At 39.0% G+C, this 18,343-nt stretch overlaps 1 protein-coding gene across 1 annotated transcript in view; it reads right to left on the bottom strand.

Moving 5' to 3' along the window:
* GPR158 (G protein-coupled receptor 158) overlaps window positions 1-18,343 on the bottom strand; it is a 184,749-nt gene that overhangs the window by 13,391 nt on the left and 153,015 nt on the right. The window contains exon 7 of the mRNA XM_088534014.1: window positions 8,747-8,985. Coding sequence (XP_088390140.1) covers window positions 8,747-8,985 — 239 coding nt within the window. The remainder of the gene's footprint in view (window positions 1-8,746; window positions 8,986-18,343) is intronic.

Raw genomic sequence — 18,343 nt, forward strand, 5'->3', positions numbered from 1 at the left:
GCAGATTGAATACAATCATTGAAGGTACCTCAGGATCCAATCAAAAGTAAAAAAGACACATCTGCAATAATAATGATCAGTTTGAAAGAGCTGGTCTAAGTAGGAATGAAGGTAGCATTTGACCTCCAGAACAGAGTTATTCTAAAATTTCACAGTTTTCATTTTCACAAGTGTATTTATGTGAAGTTCCTGCAACCACAAGAGTGGACGCCAAAGTCCTGATATACTGGAGTGTAACAGCAGTTTGCACTACTTAATCTACACTTTTATAAAAGATTCACATGTTGAGCAACAGTGGCATCCCTGTCTGCAGATAACAATTACTGTGACATCTTGTTCAAATAGGAAATAGCTCTTAAAACAAGCAGTAAAATTAAAGAGTTGCTATAGCTGATAAGCCCAGCACTACAATAATTTCATTAGCAGTAACAAACAAAACATACAGTTCGAAAACAATTTGGTATCTAAAGCACTAATTATATAGCTTAAATGTATCATATAGAAGTTGTGCTTGAGGAGGAAAATTTAGTTCAAATAATTAACTTCAGACTTGTAGTGCAATTTGTAATGAAAATCTGCAGATGTTAACAATTTTGCCGTATTATTTTTGTGTCCTTTTTCCTTTCTTGACATAAAATGAGGTGATATATTTATGTATTTATTATACTGATGAAAAACACAGACATAACTAGCTAAAATAAATAAATAGAAATTGAATAAAGATGAGGAAGCCCATTTGGCCACCATGGAGCATGTTTCTTTACATATCATACATCTCCAAGATCTTACTAGTCTTGTTTACTGTGTGCTCTTATGACTGTCCTGTACCAAACAATCTTTAATGATTAAAATTTGAGAATTCTGATATAAAATTTATTTTTGACTTGCTAAAGAATTCATCACTTCAGGTCTGGCGTAAACCTGCCAAAACCAAAATAAATCTCTAAACATATGATCTTGCTCCTTAAAATACAAACTTATCATAAGGCTTTCAAATTATCCCCTTTAAATTTCAAGCACAAGAGGTACCTGCATATTCTCTTCCCCTCCTGAAAAATGGGGAAAATTACTATGATTAGGAGCTGTCAATAGCTACCTTGAAAAAAAAAAAGTGAGGTCAAAAAATCAGGTCTAAAAGAGCTCTTAAAAATTTTGCAGTAGCTATTTTATAATTGACCAAAACAGGTGCAAATCTGGGACAGATAAGTGAGTAAGAAAATTAAAACCTGCTTTAAATGCCTTCAATGCACTGGACCAGACACATGCCCAGTGCAACTGGCCTGTTATATAAGTGCAGCGCTTGCTAATTTGGGATTTGGATGTGGCCCTGTACACACTCCACACATTTTGGCAATGAAGGACAACGATATGTTCACAGTATGTGAATACAGAGTTGCTCCATAAGGAGGGACAGGTTCATGGTTGATTTTATTAAGCAAACTGAAGTTCCTGAACATGGGGGAATTCTTTCATGTCTAAAGCCAGTACAAGGTTTACCAGAGAGATGCTCCGGAACATCCTGCAGTGCACAAGGCCTCGCACAGCAGGCGACTGCAGGGTGCCCCCCACATCCAGCCCCCCAGCAGCACTAACTTCTGGCTCTCCCCTAGTTCCCTGCCTGCCCTGCAGATGCCTGCACTGGGGTTGATGGAGCAGAAGTGCCCACTTGTCCCTCCCGCAGAGCTCCTGTGAGAAGGGAAAGAGTCACCACCACTCACACCACTCGTAAACGTGATCACTGACTCTCCTTCTTGCCATTTGGGTACCCACGTAGAAATTTTTGCTGTGATCTGCAGCAGGACCAAGCATACAAGACTGTATTTGTAGTGGGAAATACATAACTCTACATACAGTCAGCTAACCTCTGCAACTGAGCAAAAAGCACTGTAAAATGGGCACTCAGATTAAATGGACTGTATAAGCCTAATTTTATCGTGCCTCAGCCCCAGCTGTGTAAAATGGGGATAACAACACCTTGTCACTGCAGGATGGCACTGGAAGTAAATTTACTTTTATTCGTGAACTGCTTAAATCCTGAACTGTGAGCTTTCCTACCCTCCTTGTTTTGGAAGGGAACGTGAGTTATTTTAGGCTGTCATTTCTTATTCTCCACTCTCCTATCCGGTCAGGAATGTCTTTCTTCCACGATTTTTCAGGCAAGCGTCTAGACGGGCTGTGGCTACAGCCGCTCAAAGCAGCTCCCTGGAGCCATGATCCCTGCTCACACGTTTTCTAGCACTCCCCTGTCCAAACGCTGTCTGCAAGAGGAAGGCAGCCCAGAAGCTTTAAAGCCAATTTTTGTGACTACATATAATGTCCTTTTATGACTATGTTGATTTTATTAAAAAGCACCATTATAGAAGAGGAACAGGCTCCTGCTCTCCAGAGATGGAGAAATACTTTGGCGACATTGTATTTTTCCTATATTTTTATAAGAAGAGACAGCCATTTTAAATAGTAATTTAGAATAAGCTCATTTGGAATTCTGAAGTTTGCTCTGTTTGCAACAGCATTATTCCAACAGTTATTGACCTTCTCTTTCATCAGAATTTGAACACAAATTAGGGATTATAACTCTAATTAAACAGCTAAGCTACAACAACTCATCCACTTCTCCCTCACATTTTATTTCATCAGGCTACTGCCTATACTTTAAATTCCCTTTACTGAAATGAATCACTCTTTGGATCTGGAAGCATAGCTGTTTCATCCATTTATTCACTCAAATTGACTTCTGGAGCTGAGAGAACACCATTAAAAAAAAAAAAAAAAAAAACCAAACAAACACATGTCCTAGATTGCTTTTCTATTGCCAGCCAATTGAGTCTCTTTTCTGCCTCATAGCACTCCATCTCCCACCCGGAGAGTTGCACCATGCCATAGAAGAATTTTCATTTTTTTCCTTAGGCTGAAAGGATTTTCATATATTTCAAGAAAGCATGATTACATGTCTAAGTCTTTAGTTCTGAATTACTCTTAAGAAATTTTAAATTACCTACCTAAATTGCCTATCTGTCCCTCTCATCATATCTCAGCATCGCTTTAATTAGTTAAGCATAGCAATAGAGTTCTTTATGGCACACTGCATGGAGTAAGAATTAACAGAGCCAAGTTCTGACCTGCTTCTTTACCAGGATTGACACTGTTGCTGTCCAGCAGAACAGCAGGAGCCTGTGGATGGTGCAGGGGACCATACACCATCTCCCGAGGTAGCCCAGGGCCACCTTGCGCCAGTCACACTAGTAACGCAACGGACACACTGACCCTCCCAACCTGGGCTCAGGGGTGACCTCCTGTTCTCTTTAGCTGGCAATGAAGACACATCCACCAGTTTGAATGTGAGCAACATGCCCCTTGCACTGCATAAAATGGATGCCAGATCTCAGGTTTGCACTTTTCTGGAATTACTCTCATTTTTGTGCTTTCTCACTTTCTTAGGCCTTGCAAATGCCTTGCAAAGGAGGATATACACAAATGCCAATGAGATCAAAAGTGTCTGAAGGGCTGTAAAGATGTGGAGCATGACCAGAAGTGGGTTCCAGAAGGGGAAGTCCTGAAGACCTCCCAGACAGCCCAGCCCAGCAGTCCTGCAAGGACACATGGAAATCAGGGCAACTTCCAACTTCCACCAAAGCCAGCTCCTCCTTGGGGCTGCACGTGGGAGTATCTGGATATAGTCCTTCCAACAGGCAAATATGTGGCTAAAACCACACAGATGTGGTTTCCTTACATGAAATGCTTTGTAGAAATGGTGCCTAAACAACAGCTATGTGATTTAACCTGGGGTGCAGCAAGTGCCAAGAAGGAGCAACATTATTGCAGGGAGTAATGCAACCCAAACTGAGCAAACAGAGCCAGGCTGGGAACTAATTACAATTATAACAAACAAAGAATCAAGACCACCAAAATCCCATATATGTGATGGCAACCATCATTCAGAAATATATTGTGTGTATGACAAATGATCTAGTAACAGTTTATGACTCCACTTTATAGTGGAGGTTTTCATCATTTAGTAAATTTCGAGTACATACAACAAGGCACTGAAAGAGGGATTTCTGAAACCAGCTTATTTTTTCTCAAGGACGAGAGCATTTCAAAAAAAATATTAATATAATGCTTTACAGGTTTAAAGAGGTAGATAATGGCTTCAAGGGCTAAACACCTAAATTTTGAATTTGTAATTGAGACATTTGTTTTTTTTCAGTGTATCCGGCAAATTACTTCATTTACTAGTTATATGAATGCTCTAATGTCGTTATCTGTTGTATCTCCCACCCAGATGGGGGTGGGAGAAGAACCCAAGGCTCCCTGACACTTTCCATTATAAGACTGGTTTTCAGTAGAAGCTTAATCATTTTGGTAAAAAAATCCTACAGTGGGTGTTTTCCTTAACAGTCTTTAATTTAAAATAGTTCTGCAGCTTTGGAGAAAGGAGACAGAAAACTTGTGACTGCCCATTGTAAAAAAAAAAAAAAAAAAAAGTGTTTTTCTGAAAAGCTCAATTCTCCCCTATCCTTCAGCACGTTCTATTTTAGATTACATGTGCAGAAACAGTTAGTCTGAGATGAATTGTCCCACTTCATTTAGTCTCTTCTCATAAAGATGTTCTGCACCACTCATCACCTTTCCTGCTCATCCGTACACTGTTTCCATAAGATTTACAGTGCCTTTTAGAGATGATGGACCTAAACAATTATTGCTGATGTGGGCCAGGAAAGAGGTGTATGTGGGAGGAGGAGTGGGTTATAAAGAGAAAAAGGGCAGTTTTGAAGTGAAAGCAATTGAATGCTCCTCTGTAAAAAAGAGATTCTTTTCCCATATCTACTGCATTTTCATATAGTCCTGATCACATCAGTTAGTGCCGGCTTTTCACAAGTGATCATTATTTTTACACAGTACATTTTCTGAGTAGGTAATGTGATAACTGAAGCCAAAATCTGTATAAGTGCTGAATGTTAGCAAGTACATCCTGATTATGCTTTCAACACAGAAAAGGCTATAAACATTTCCAAATACTCTGAAAAATCAGCTCCTATATGTTTCAAGATAGGCAACCAAAATGGATAGCTACTGTTGACAATTTTGGCTTTAATCTTTGTACATCAGTGCTAGGGAGAACACAGCCCAAAAACGTCCATGTGGAAATTAACAATTCTTCATTCATTGCAGACTCAGAACAACATACCCCAAGTATGGCAGAGGGCCATTAATCAGACGTGGATAACAAAAATAATCACTCATTTGATGAATGTAGTTGAGGGCCTGTAGAAAATGCAATAAAGGACCTTGTAGGACTGTATTTCAATGCACTGACTCAAATCTATATGGATGTTCTTAATGCTCAACCTATCAGAGTTTCTTTTGGCAACTCGTATCATTTTTAGACACAAAGATTATTTAGCTTAAATATTAACAAATGAACAGTGGGAGGGAGTTCTTTTGGGAACACACACTGAAACACTTACTTTGTTCCTTTTTCTGGCTGAGGGCATTCAATAATCAGGATATAGCCTTTTGTTCAAAATTCTCTTGATAACAGGACCAAAAATATGAACTACCAATTAATGCCATTCTAGTAGCTTGGGCCAACTGCACTCGAGAAGAACAGCTCGTGCCAGCTGGGAACCAAGCAAGTGCCGGGGAAAAATATCTAGCTATGTTTAGTGAATATCTGTCATTCATCTCTAGTGTAAATAAAGTTCTGAAAAAAACACACCGTGGCTGTGTGGGAATTATTAGCAACTACAGTACAAATGCTATTCATAGCGGATGAAACCTTGGCCCCACTGAACTGGGAAACATTAATCTACTTTAAAACTATGAAGATTTTGCCCATGCTTTCCATTTGTGTTGTTACATGCATGTGCAATCTCTGTGCCTGTCCTTCTCTTCTATAAGGACTCTGTTCATTAAACTTTTTTTTTTTTTTTTTTGCTTTCCCCCCCTCCCCCCCAGTCTTGCGGAAGTTCTTTGAAATCCTGTGCTGTTATACATTTCATTTACAGAATTTTCCTCTTAGGATAAATGATAATAGTTTGAATCATAATACTGTGGGCCCTTAGGTGCCATAAGCTTTTCGGCTTTGCTTCTATTTTTCAAAAATTTGAAATCAAAAATCTGGCTGTGGCAGTTAAAAGTATAACATATATTCAAGACACAATAGAAAGGCTTTGTGGAAGAGCTTGTTCAAGCCCTCAGGTCTTTCTCTAAAGTCTCGGATTGTTAGCTGTGCCATAGCTTGTCAATGTGACAGATGCAATAACCTAGGAAGTGACACTGAAATGCACAAGAAGGAGAAAAAGAATATAGGCAAATAAGTGACAAATATGCTGCCTATAAGTATCTATACTCAAGGAAAATGCATATTATCTTACACTAGGTTACACAGACAAAAAGACATTTACTGAATGCTGAGTTTTCTCATCAGGGTACCAAAGAATATAGAGGGAATGTCAGAAATGGAGACAGCCTTAGTGTCTAAGTCTCTACTTGAGTATCCTCTTAAACTTAATGGAAATGTAAATATAAAACATTCATTGTAATAAAAGTCTCTTGAGATAGAGGCTAAATAACATGATTAGTTTGGGAAATGCTTCATAAATCCTAACTCCAATAACCTCTGTTAGCATAAAGGCTTCATCTCATTATGACTTTCTAACTAATTCTCACTTCACTAATCTGCGACCTTGAAATTTCCCTCTGCTCATTTCAGTGAAACCTTGACAGCAGACTGCAACAGTGAGGTATTCTAGCATCGGGCTACATTTGACAGAATATGTTAAAAAACACTCACTAGTGCTATTTAAAAAATGTGCCAAACTGTAACTGAACTACATAAGATATCTTTTATAAATCAGCATCCTGCATTTTTATTTTAGCATTTTAAATCAAGCACCATAATCTGTCTATTAATTAATTAACAATATTAAATCTTTTTCAAGGATGCTCCCCATCAATGATATGAATAAAAGAGGATGTGAATTATGTATATTTCTCCTAACATATCTCTGAGATGAAGTATCTGATTTTGGAATTAGACCAAACTGGTTTTAAGGTTTTTGGGCTGCTATTAGCAATAAAAATCTTACAGTGCCTATACACACACACACAAACACACATGCACATATTATAGTACAGCCTTACAGCTGGTTATCTGCTGATGCCAGTGATGTGGTTACAGAGTTTGCGGAAGATTTGGACAAATCTAAGTGTGCTTATAAGATAATATAAGAAGTTCTTCCTATTTTGTTCAGGCTTGAAAACTAGTCTTGTCTCTACTCCCTTAGAATATATTTTGAAACATTAATAACATCCTCTTGATGTAAACATACCTTAAAACATGAACTTTATCATTTCTATCACTAGGCAGAGAGCAATTCATATCATTTCCTCACCAAAAGGAAGCTACTGATCATATTTAGGTATTAAAATCTGAGTTGTTGATCATTTCACTGCTACAGCTATAAGCTTAAGAGAATAAAAACACATTTGCCATAATGCAACAACCACCTGTATCATTTTTTTAGTAATATGGCACTGTAGTACTGGAAAGCTATAGGATTTTCAGGCCAAACAGCTCCATGCAGATGACACCAACAAGGGCTCCATATTTAATTTCTTTTTGTTATTAGTCTTTACAACATCTCCAGGGATAATACAGATCCATTATTGCAATACATAGCTAGATTTTATCAGTATCTCCCCTCCCACCACTGTGAGCCCAGACCCAGGCACATTTCTAGATATACCCATTTACGCTCATCTCTCTGCAGTTTGCCAACTAGAGCCCTAACAGGTTCTGTGGCCGACCACCTCCGAGACCAGAGCAGAGGGACGAGAGAGGGAATACAGCAGTTTAGAGGCATCTCTTTCCAATAGCAGTTAAATCCTTGGTGAAGGTGGAAATTGTTGTTTGTCCTTTAAATTTGCTTCATGATACCATGTATACATAGGCCTTCTGTACATCACTCTTGGAAAAAACACTCCTAAAACCTAGAAGCTGCTCCAATGTCTAAGGGGCACATCTGTGCTGTGCTGGAAACAGCAGCTCTTGGTGAGGAAGCACTGGAGCCATCCAGACATCAGGGGAAGCCCATGGTACAGGGATAGCTGAACTCTGTCATGGGAGATCCACCATTTGTTACAAAACAAAAGAAATAAAAATGTTTTCTCCCCAAAGAGACAGAGTTCTGCAGGTTGACATTTTTAGCTCTTGTCTACACCAAGCACTGAGAGCACATCTAGCAAATATTTGCAGCTGGAAAGTTGGATATGCATGTCATATTCCCATTACTTGCATATTAGTTTATATAAGAATAAACAAAAGGAGTCTTAGGAGTCCTTTTTCTTGCCACACCAGAGAGATTTAACCAGTTCTGCAGAGCAGAAACTAAACCCACCCCCCCCACAGTAATCACAGGGTCTCACTTTAACAGAGTAGCATGCTAGACACATTCTGCCTTCAGAGATTTTCTTGAGCATTTCTTGAGCACCAATAATATTGTTATTACAATCAAAATTACAAACCTTTGAAAGTCATAAAGTTTTCAAAATATTTCGATGTTTTAATTCTTACCCCATTTAAAAACATGCATTGCTAATACTTCATTCCCTAGATACTTTTCAAGTGATGTTATGTAGACTGACAAAACTTTAGGTATTTTAAAAGAAGAGGAAAAAAGACAGTAAAAAGCAGCTAAGCTTTAATTTAACAATTAAATCACAAGCTAGAAAATGAACATACCAATAGCCATCATGTAATCCCAGCGGTCTATGAGGCACATATTGAAGATCAGATGGTCAGATGTTTGCCCTTGGCCAATGAGTGGAATGTTTCTCTCCAAATTTTGGTTTATTGCAGAAGTCCAGCCGATGAGAAACCAAAAGACTACCAGGAGAATTACAGCCAGCATCCTCATCACTCGTCCACCTGTCATGTATGGAATACGCTGAGCAGTTCGGGACAGGAATACCTTCAAAACCCTGGAAAATTCAGACAGTGCAGAATTAAAAAGAAGACTAACTGTGTCGCAGGCATTAGATTTTCACTTTATTTCACTATCAGATTATTTAAAAGAGACTTATCAATGTTCTTTCCTTAACAGTATGGACAAGAGTGAAATCTGTAGCATGATTACTTTCATATTCACCACATTTAAATGCATCTGATTGCTGCCCAGAGATTGCTACACAGCAATAATGGAAAATATCAGCTATATTTATGTTAGATACACCCATTCGCATGCTCTGTTGTCAGGCTGTTTTGTACATTCCAGTACAAATCTATCTTCAGGAAAGGGAAGGTTATTTCCATAAATCAGCAACCATGTGTCTGAGATTTCATTTCCCTTTGATACTTTCTGTCTGCTTATCCCCAGCCATGTCATTTCCAGCGAAGGAAAAAAAGAAAGCCTTTTTTTTGATATTCCTCCTATTGAGTATGACACTTCTGTGACAACATCCTACTCCTTGTAGAAATAACTGTGGTAGTTACTTTGCTGATACAGTGGCTCTTGACATGTTTAGAGGCAACAAGATGTTTTTCTAGCTGCGGGAAGCCTATTGGATGTAGCAGGGACAGAAGCATCCTAAGAAAAGCCACATCATCTATGAGACACATCCATCATGTAACAGGTACTGAACACAGAGCACTCAATCTAGAAATATTTGTGCCTGCTCTAAGGATAACATTACCCACCACTGTTCAAAGAAATGTCCCCTGCGTTCTTTTCTACCCCTCACCATCTGCTACAGCAGACAAGGGTCCTGCTGGGAGCACAGCACCAACAAAATCGGGGAAAGTCACCTCAGGAGAGGAAATAGTTTGACTCTTCATGTCAGGGTATTTCTTTTCGATTCTGGCAGTACAATTGGATCTGATCTGCCAGTAGGATCTAATTCCCTCCTGGTGTTTTACTATAAGAAAAAGAGCCTGCAGTGGCTACTTGAGCCAGTTCATAGTCACAACATCTGTGGACTAGTCCAGAAATTGCAGGAAAATTTCCTCCTCTCCTCCCCACTCAGTGAATTCTCCTTAACCCTGCTAACCTTTTCCAACCATAATGATTCTATGATTCTATGACCTACCTCACTGGGCAGTGAGGAAAGGTTATCACTTAAGTTTTTGTGTACTCAGATCTTTAGAAGTGGAAGAACGAAGTTTAAAGGCTGTTTTAGAGATTGCAATAAGAAGGCTCTTAAAATGACCAAGTGAAACAGATTCAATGATTTTATCCTCATAGATCAGTTCCTGACTCCGGAACATAGGCACTTTCAGGGAATATTGTTGACATCCATGAATGGACAGATTATTGCTGAGGTTGAGGGGACTTCAATTTTTTAAGTTGAGTTTTAAAAAATTTTTGTCAACTCCCAAAGATTTTCCAAGCACCTAAGCTATATCCCAAGTCATGGAGTATGCATTTTCAACAATTAAAAAAAAAATCACACCCCAGATTAATATTTATGTTCATATTTGTCTAAGAGAGGACAGAAGTAACTGGCAGTGTGTCTCAAACAAATAATAGGTCGGTGTCTGTTAAGGCAGACGCACTAAAGCTTTTCCACATCCATATAAGTGAATCACCCTTTGACTATAAACGCAACCTTCACAGTGTGCATTAGGTGAAGGCAGAGATCTGAATATGTTCGACATTATTCAGCCTCCCTCCCAACAGTTACTCCACAGGGAGTCACAGTTTTTGATCTTTCCATGTGTGATAGATGTCTTGCTCTGCCTTTACAGATGCAAAGTATTCTAGGCTTGGAGCAGATTCTCAAAGTCTTCAGGCAGCACAGGCAGAATATGCAGAAGTGAGTCAGGTAATTTCCCTCTGTGTTTATCAGTCACAGTACTACTGTCCCAGGACAGTACCAGTAAACTCTTATTTTTAGAAAAAGATTGTTGGAACACTAAAATTCAATATGAGCAAAGGCTTTCATGCTTAATGTTGTGAATGCTGATCAATACTGAACTTCTTTGAAGAGAAGAAATAGATATCCTTCCTGTGCTGGACTAGAAAACAATCTTTTCACAGCTGCTGTTTACCTTTTGAGAAAAAACTCATTGCGCATGTTTATGAAGCTTTAAGAACTAGAGAAATCACATAATCACCTAAGAATTACTGTTAGCTTTGCCTTTCTTCATATTTGGCTCTCCAAAGTCAATTCCTGGTGATTCTACTGAAAGCCAGTATGTGAACCTTTTCTGGACATAATAAGCCCAGACACATTACATTCTTTCCAATACTAGACCATTGACTTCTGACTGTGAAATAGCTTTTTTAAGCGAATGGGGTGGGCTGCTGTTACATTATTGTTGTATATAGAGTGAAAAAAGCAACGTTTTACAGTACAGCAATCAATCCCCCTCCAGTGTAAATCAAAATACACTTCAATTTTCTCATCTGTTGCACAAAACACATGTCTACGACCACCCATATTATCCCCTTGAACATGAAGCTTGTATGTCACCCAACCTGCACAGTTTTAAGTTTCATTTTTCTGAGCAGCTAAGATGTATTTTAGGTTAAATTTGCAGTGTTGAAAATCTAGGCTGTGGCATAAAAATACAAGCTATAGAGTAGGAATTTCCCTCATCTTCCTATAGGGATCTGAGTCCAAACCTGCATTACTCACCACTTCCGGACACTGGGAGAGATGTGCTCAATTGCCTCTGATTTACTTTTTATTATTGAACATGTATCAAAGCAGAGAGGTGCCTGGGAGTTTTCACTCCCAAGAGCGTGTTCATCCCCTAGCCTGGAGCATCATTCTTCCTCCTTTATCTCTGACTCATCTGCTATCTAAGTTTATCATATTCATTGCACTGCTGCAATATAAAGGCATGATATCAAATTGCCCTGAGATGAAATTGCCTTAGAGAAAGTGTGGTCTAATGATCACCAATGAGGATAGCGGTCAGTTCCTGGTTCAAATTCCTGCCCTATGAGTTCCTGGTTCAAATCCCTGCCCTAAACACTGGGCTGATAATACTCAGTCCCGTTTTATACATTATTCTATATCTATATAGGAGGTTGAAATAGCTAATGAGCAAATGAGATAAATATCTCACTGGGAGGTTAGAGGTGGAACACGTGGGCTACAGCCTTATCAATAAATTAAATATGCCCAGAGTTGTCCCCAGTACTGAGGACAATCAGCACAGAACATCCTGCATCAAGAAAATAACTTTCAAGGTGAGGTGGCTGTATGTGAACTGCCTACGGCAAGGGTCTGTGTCATCTCCTGAACCATGCTAGCAAACTGCGTACGAGCAGTCAGGGTAGCACAGGCCAAAGGCAGCCCAGGGACCAAGAGAACAATTTAACAGGACAGAAGATGGAGTTTGAGTGCCCGGAATCTTCTCGACACTGCTTAATTTATGAACATAGATGTAGTGCTAGATTCCAATCCCTGAGCAAATTAATATTTAATTATGAGTAGGAAATAAAGCAATTCAACTGGAAAGACTCCTCCTCCTCCTGTTCTGCGTACCCTTCAAAATGCCTGACAGCGAGAAGGCTAGGGCACTGTTTGAGAGGTATGGGCTCCAATCTAAGGCAGAAAATTTAACTGTCCTCCTCATCTTTCAGTGCTTCTTCCAGCTAAAACCATTGAGCACATGCAATCCACTTTTCTGTGCCATTCTTGGGTAATCAAGTCATCCTTCCCAGAGAAATGCCATCACAGATGGCAGAACACAGAGGCAGAACACCTGCTTTGCTGATAGACATTATTGGATGCCCTCAAGCAAATTTTTGACCTGTGGACAGCCATACACAGCATGAAAGCTAATATGATACCTAATAGCTATCCTTTTAACAGAGTAAACAGGAGACACAATGCAGCCTGAAAGGACTAAAATGGCAGAAAATTCTCAAATCAGCCAGCTGTACTGCCAAGTCTGGGGAGAATTAAGCTATCTGGTCTGAGGGGTCTTTCAGGGCCTGGATCCACAAAAATGGACAAGGGGATGGACAAGCTGCAAGCAAGATGAGAGCCGAGCACTGAGGGAAGCCCAGCAGGCAGGAGGAGAAGCAGTGTTGTAAGGGGATCTGAAGCAGAAGGGCAAAGGACACTGGTTCACAGCCCATTTAGAAACAGTGCAAGCGAAGCACGTGGCTGCTGCCCCAGAAAGCACATCCTGGGATGCAGTGTGTAATCTCTGCAAATAAATAAGATCCTACTAAACCTCCACCTCATATCAATAATCTGTCCTAAGAACAGAAACAACCTAGTAAAGCCCAGACTATTAGTGACTGCATAAGCAGCAGGAACAATAGGTGAAGGCTCCTCCTTTAGCAGCAATGACCTAGCACGGTTTGCTTACCTTTTATTCCTAATGCTTATCACTTTATGCCTCTACTGAGCCATCCTGCCAAACTGTTCTGTTCCAGACTGATGATTTTTATTGTGATATGAAAGCTATAGCATAAAGATAAGAAAGAGGTCAAGCTCTTAGACAGTATATTGCCTTCCTAAGGGGGGTTAAGTCTGCTTTTTTTCTAGAGTAACAGTGAATGTTACCTGTGAATGTGGTACCAGGTACCTAGAGCTTCTAAACAGATGGACAGGTACCTATGGCAGAGGTACACCATCGTGACAATACAAAGGACAGCGTGTGCTTCAAACTTGACACGTTCCCCACCCCCCAAAAAAAAAAAATTAAGCATCTTTTTTTCACAGAAGGAAAGATTACTGAAGAAATAGTGTTAACACTTAAAAAATGCTGCTATAATTTCAATGTGTTGGACCAGATTGAGAAAGATAAGAAATTATGAGGGGGAATTCACATGCAGTTTCAAGAGAAGGCAATAGCAGCAGGCAAAAGAAGTCCAGTACCCAGCTGCAATCAGAACCACTCACTGATTCCCATGGGGGTAGGATTGGGCTCTCAGCATCATGCATTTTTAATAAAATGGAAAAAGTCTATAAAATAGGATTTGCTTTGATGAAAATGTATTGATTTGAAGTAGCTTTCATCTATCAATCTTCAGGTATACCTGGTATGGAAAACTGAATGATTTGTTGTTTCTTTAAACGTAACAGATTATAATATTTTTCATGTGGGACATATGCTTTATTTTCATCTTTTACCTGTAAGTCAAAATGTCAGCATTGCTCCCACCTGAGGAAAGCAGGGGAACACAGAATAAAATGATCTCTGTCTGCAGCTGACTCCAGAGATTGTAGCTGGAGTCCTCTGACAGCTCAGCTGAATTTGCTTTTCCCCTGTGCTCCTCATTCCCCAGCTCAGTGCCCTGCTGCATCCATCTGTTCTGCTTGGCTGCCAGCGCCCATTCCAGCAAAGGCTGAAACTCTGCAAATATGGGGCTTTTTAACGCATTTTTGTTTTTATCACCCTAGGTCTCATCAAAAATGGCTATTCCTTTACTGGATTTGCCTGTCTTGGATACGTGCAGAAGGATGTAGAGTACCAGGGAACTGAGAAGTAAGAAGGCTCAACAGGGTACCTGCCATGTCACGCAACCAGGTTTCAGTGATGCAGACCAAGTCTCCTTATTTAAGAAATCCTCATCTGCTTTGTGCTAATTATCTTTTCCAATAAACCACTTACTGCACTAATACCCCCATGGATCCTGCTGCGATTAGCGGCACTACACAGTGAACTACACATCTGACCTCAGCTGTCAAACACTCTGACCACTCAGCACCCTCTGAACACACTATGACTCTGTAAATCATTAAATAACGAGCCCATCAATCTGTTGCCAAACAATAAATAGTGTCAATTCTCCCATTTGTAAACTATTCACCTCTAAGTTTACATCGTTGTTACTCTGGTAGCACCAAAATCAACAGCTGATAACAAAAAAAATTTGTGAGATGACTTTTGTGAGATTCATAAAATTCCGAAAATCAGATGATGTTGAGACAGACACTGATGTTACGTGTTTCTGAATCTGTTACTGGATAGTTAAAACATTTAATGATGTTTTGATAGGTATATCATGGTAGGTATATTTAAATAATTACATCCTTCACTTGCCAAAAATGAGGTCAGCTCCTTAGTCACTTTTTTTTCCCCATAAGCAAACCAATCTTGTAGAGCTTTTTTCTTCATTCAAATCTGAGGTGATTTTGTGGGAGAAACCTTAATTCATAGGTAGTTAAGACTCCTGTTGCTAGTGCTTTAGTCTGAAGATTATAAACCCTTCAGGCTACACAAGCTTTGTCTTAAGCTAATTATTTGGTTCTTAAAAATCATCAGATGATTATTATCCTTTTGTAAATCTAAAGCCATTCAGTCCTTTACCATCGCTGAAGACTTTTGGAACAGGCAGCACAAAAGGCCTTAAGGTCACTATTTCTCAGGAAGCCTGCACTGCAAAGATAGATTCAAGCAATGCCTCCTCGTAATCCTTCCCTACAAGAAGTCAGGAACATTTTCAAAACTTTCTTTACAAATTGTGCTTCACATAAGGCTGATGGAGTTGAAGCTAAAATACCTACTACAAACCTTGCTGAGCTGGGCTCACAGTGCTAACTTTAACAAAGTTTGATGAATAAGACCAGTGAGGACAATGCAAATTCCCTTTCACTTTATGCTACTTGATACAAACATTCTCGCATGCTGCAAACGTTTACAGACAATTTCAACCATCTTTTTGAAAGTCACAGGCATTTTATACTGATCTTCAATAAGGTAGTTGGCCTAAATCTCATGCCAAAGCATGTATTTTATTTTTTAGTACAGCCGTACAGTACACTTCAGATACATAGCCCAATTCTTGCCATGGATAAAGCCCTAATCTAGGACGAAGTATATTTGCGGGTAACTACATGGCTTGATCCCCAAAGATTTCCTTTTCTTTCTGCTCTTTCTTACTTTGCTCGTAGCCCTGTGCTTCTGAGCAGAGAATGGTAAGCACAACTGAAAAAAAACACAGTACCTTTTCAGCATTTCAGCCACGAAAACAAAATATCTTCTTCCTTTTGAGCTAAAGACAGTAGATATTCTGATCCATTCAAATGATTTGAAAAACTACAACTTTAAGAAAACAATAAATAAAAGATTTTCATCAAGACTGTAAAAATAACCATCAACAGCAACTACACTGTCTGCTTTGCCACTGATAGAAATTTATTCAGATTAATTTTATAAAGCACTATACATAAACAATGCAAGGTTTTATTGTAGATCAAAAAGCAGTGGCTTGTACACAACTTAAAATTTAATGAATTACACTGAATTACAATTCATTCATTCTGCTATCAGATTTTTACTGCGAAAACTAGACTACACATTAATAGCATATTTGCAGATCACTATACTTTTTGACAAATGTGCTAAATGGCACTTGGCAACAAAAGTAAAACTACAAACCCACAATTGTACAAATAAATGTACTAAAATTAATAGAAAGTTACTCCAGTCTTTTCCTCTTGGTATCATATTACGCATGTGGCTAATATGATGTTGTAGCTATTAGTTCACCTGTGCTACACAGTAAGACAAAAACAATTTCATTAAAAAGCTCCCATTACTTTACTGACTTTTCACTTTCTAATTAAGCATAAGTTTTTATACTAAAGTACCATAAAATCAGATTTCCCCTTATATGATCCCCTTTGGCTTATTAGCTACTTTAAAAATATCAGAAACTATTAATAGTGCTCTTACTGCAATATGCAATTCTGTTATTGAATTTTCTAGTGCAGGATCATAGAACCTATAGCTTGAAGGCCACACATAGCTCCCTACTTAATTTCATATAGACTGTGGCTAACATCCATAGGAATGCACTAATCTCCAGAGTAATACAGATATTTGAACAGCCTTGCAGCCCCAGCAAGAAAAAGTTTCTCTATCCTCAATCTGAAGGAACAATTTTACAAGATCTAATCTTGTAAATTTGGGTTTGTCATCAGATAAGCATCAGTGGCCAAATGACTACTCCAAAACTTGCGTTTGAAAGAGGAAATTAAATGCCAAGTAAAGTTTTTTATTCCTTAAAGTCAAATTGTGCTCTCCTTTAACAGCTTCTTAGACTGATGAGATTTTATTGAGGGGCTTCAAGCCATATGTGACATCTGGTACTAGCTTTACTTTTAAGTTCCTAAATATATAGTCCTTTAAGAAATGAAGAAGTCCTATGAAGACAGGAGAAATAGCCCTTTCTGTTAATGAACCACTGAGCAAGCTCAGCGAGAGAAGGCCTGAGAGACTGCAGTGCATTATAGTGGGAAAGTTGGAATAGTGCCAGGAGCCCGAAAGTGAAACTCCCAAGAACTAGAGAGTTTGTGTAAACTTTGGAGAGTCTCATGCAACTCAAAAATTCCTTGAGTTGAACAGAATCAAAGTCCTGCTGTGCCAGAGCACAGTACGCTGATGAAGAATTAGGTGCAAACACTTCTATTTCTGTTCTGATTTACCTATCTGCCTTGAGCTTTCTCCATTAAAAAAGTCAATCACCTTACCTGTTCAGATAGAACCCTGATTTTCTGAGTTTAAACCTTTGTGTCTTTTGGAGGGAGGTTTATAGTAGGCACAGGTTTATGTGCCTACAGCTCAAAGCTGTGGCTGATTTGTGAGTCTGGTTTCATTGTCAAAAGAGATTCAAGAGAGGGATTTATCAAAATAAACTGGTTCTCTGAGATATAAGGCAGGTTAGAGGAAATTCAAGATCAAGTTTACTTAAATTGGATTTGGCATTAACATATCTGTTTTAAAATATATTGCCCAGGAGAAATTCCGGTGAAAAAGGAGAGATCGGGAAAAGTACTGTATCTGTAAAGTGCTCACTAAAGCACTATGCACAAAAACATTTGGCTCTAAAGTATCTCCTCTGGTGAACTTACTTGCAAGCATTTGTTTCATTTTCTGTAGAGAAAGGATGTTATCAGACTCTACTTAAAAATGGCAATCCATTATTAAAGATGCGAGAAGCAAACATCAGCAATCGGAAGGACAGGAACTTCATCTCCTGTCTTTGCAAAAGTAACACACCACCACTTTCAGGCTCTCTCTTAGAATGTAGTTCTACCCTTTCACCTTCCTTCTGTCATACTGTTTCGGGGCTAGAATTACTGTGAACTGGTTGGGACAGGTTCATTTAGCTGCCTCCATATCAGATCATTAGGAGTCACATTATACAGAACCCTTAAATACCCAAACAAAGCCATACAAATGTTCATACTTTTTTTTTTTTTCATGTGCCAATCTCCCAACCTTATCACTTCAAGATTAATTACATGCAGACAGCATTTTGAGAACCTTACTTGTAAGAAACGAAGCTACCAAATTCTTGAGATTCCTCTCTGCACATTTCTCCAGTCAAGGTCCCTCTAAATGGCAACACAACCCTTTGGTGTACCA

Source organism: Tinamus guttatus, unplaced genomic scaffold, assembly GCF_059628265.1.
Source record: "Tinamus guttatus ecotype Peru unplaced genomic scaffold, ASM5962826v1 Tinamus_guttatus_pri_ptg000530l, whole genome shotgun sequence".
NCBI classification, from domain to species: domain Eukaryota; kingdom Metazoa; phylum Chordata; class Aves; order Tinamiformes; family Tinamidae; genus Tinamus; species Tinamus guttatus.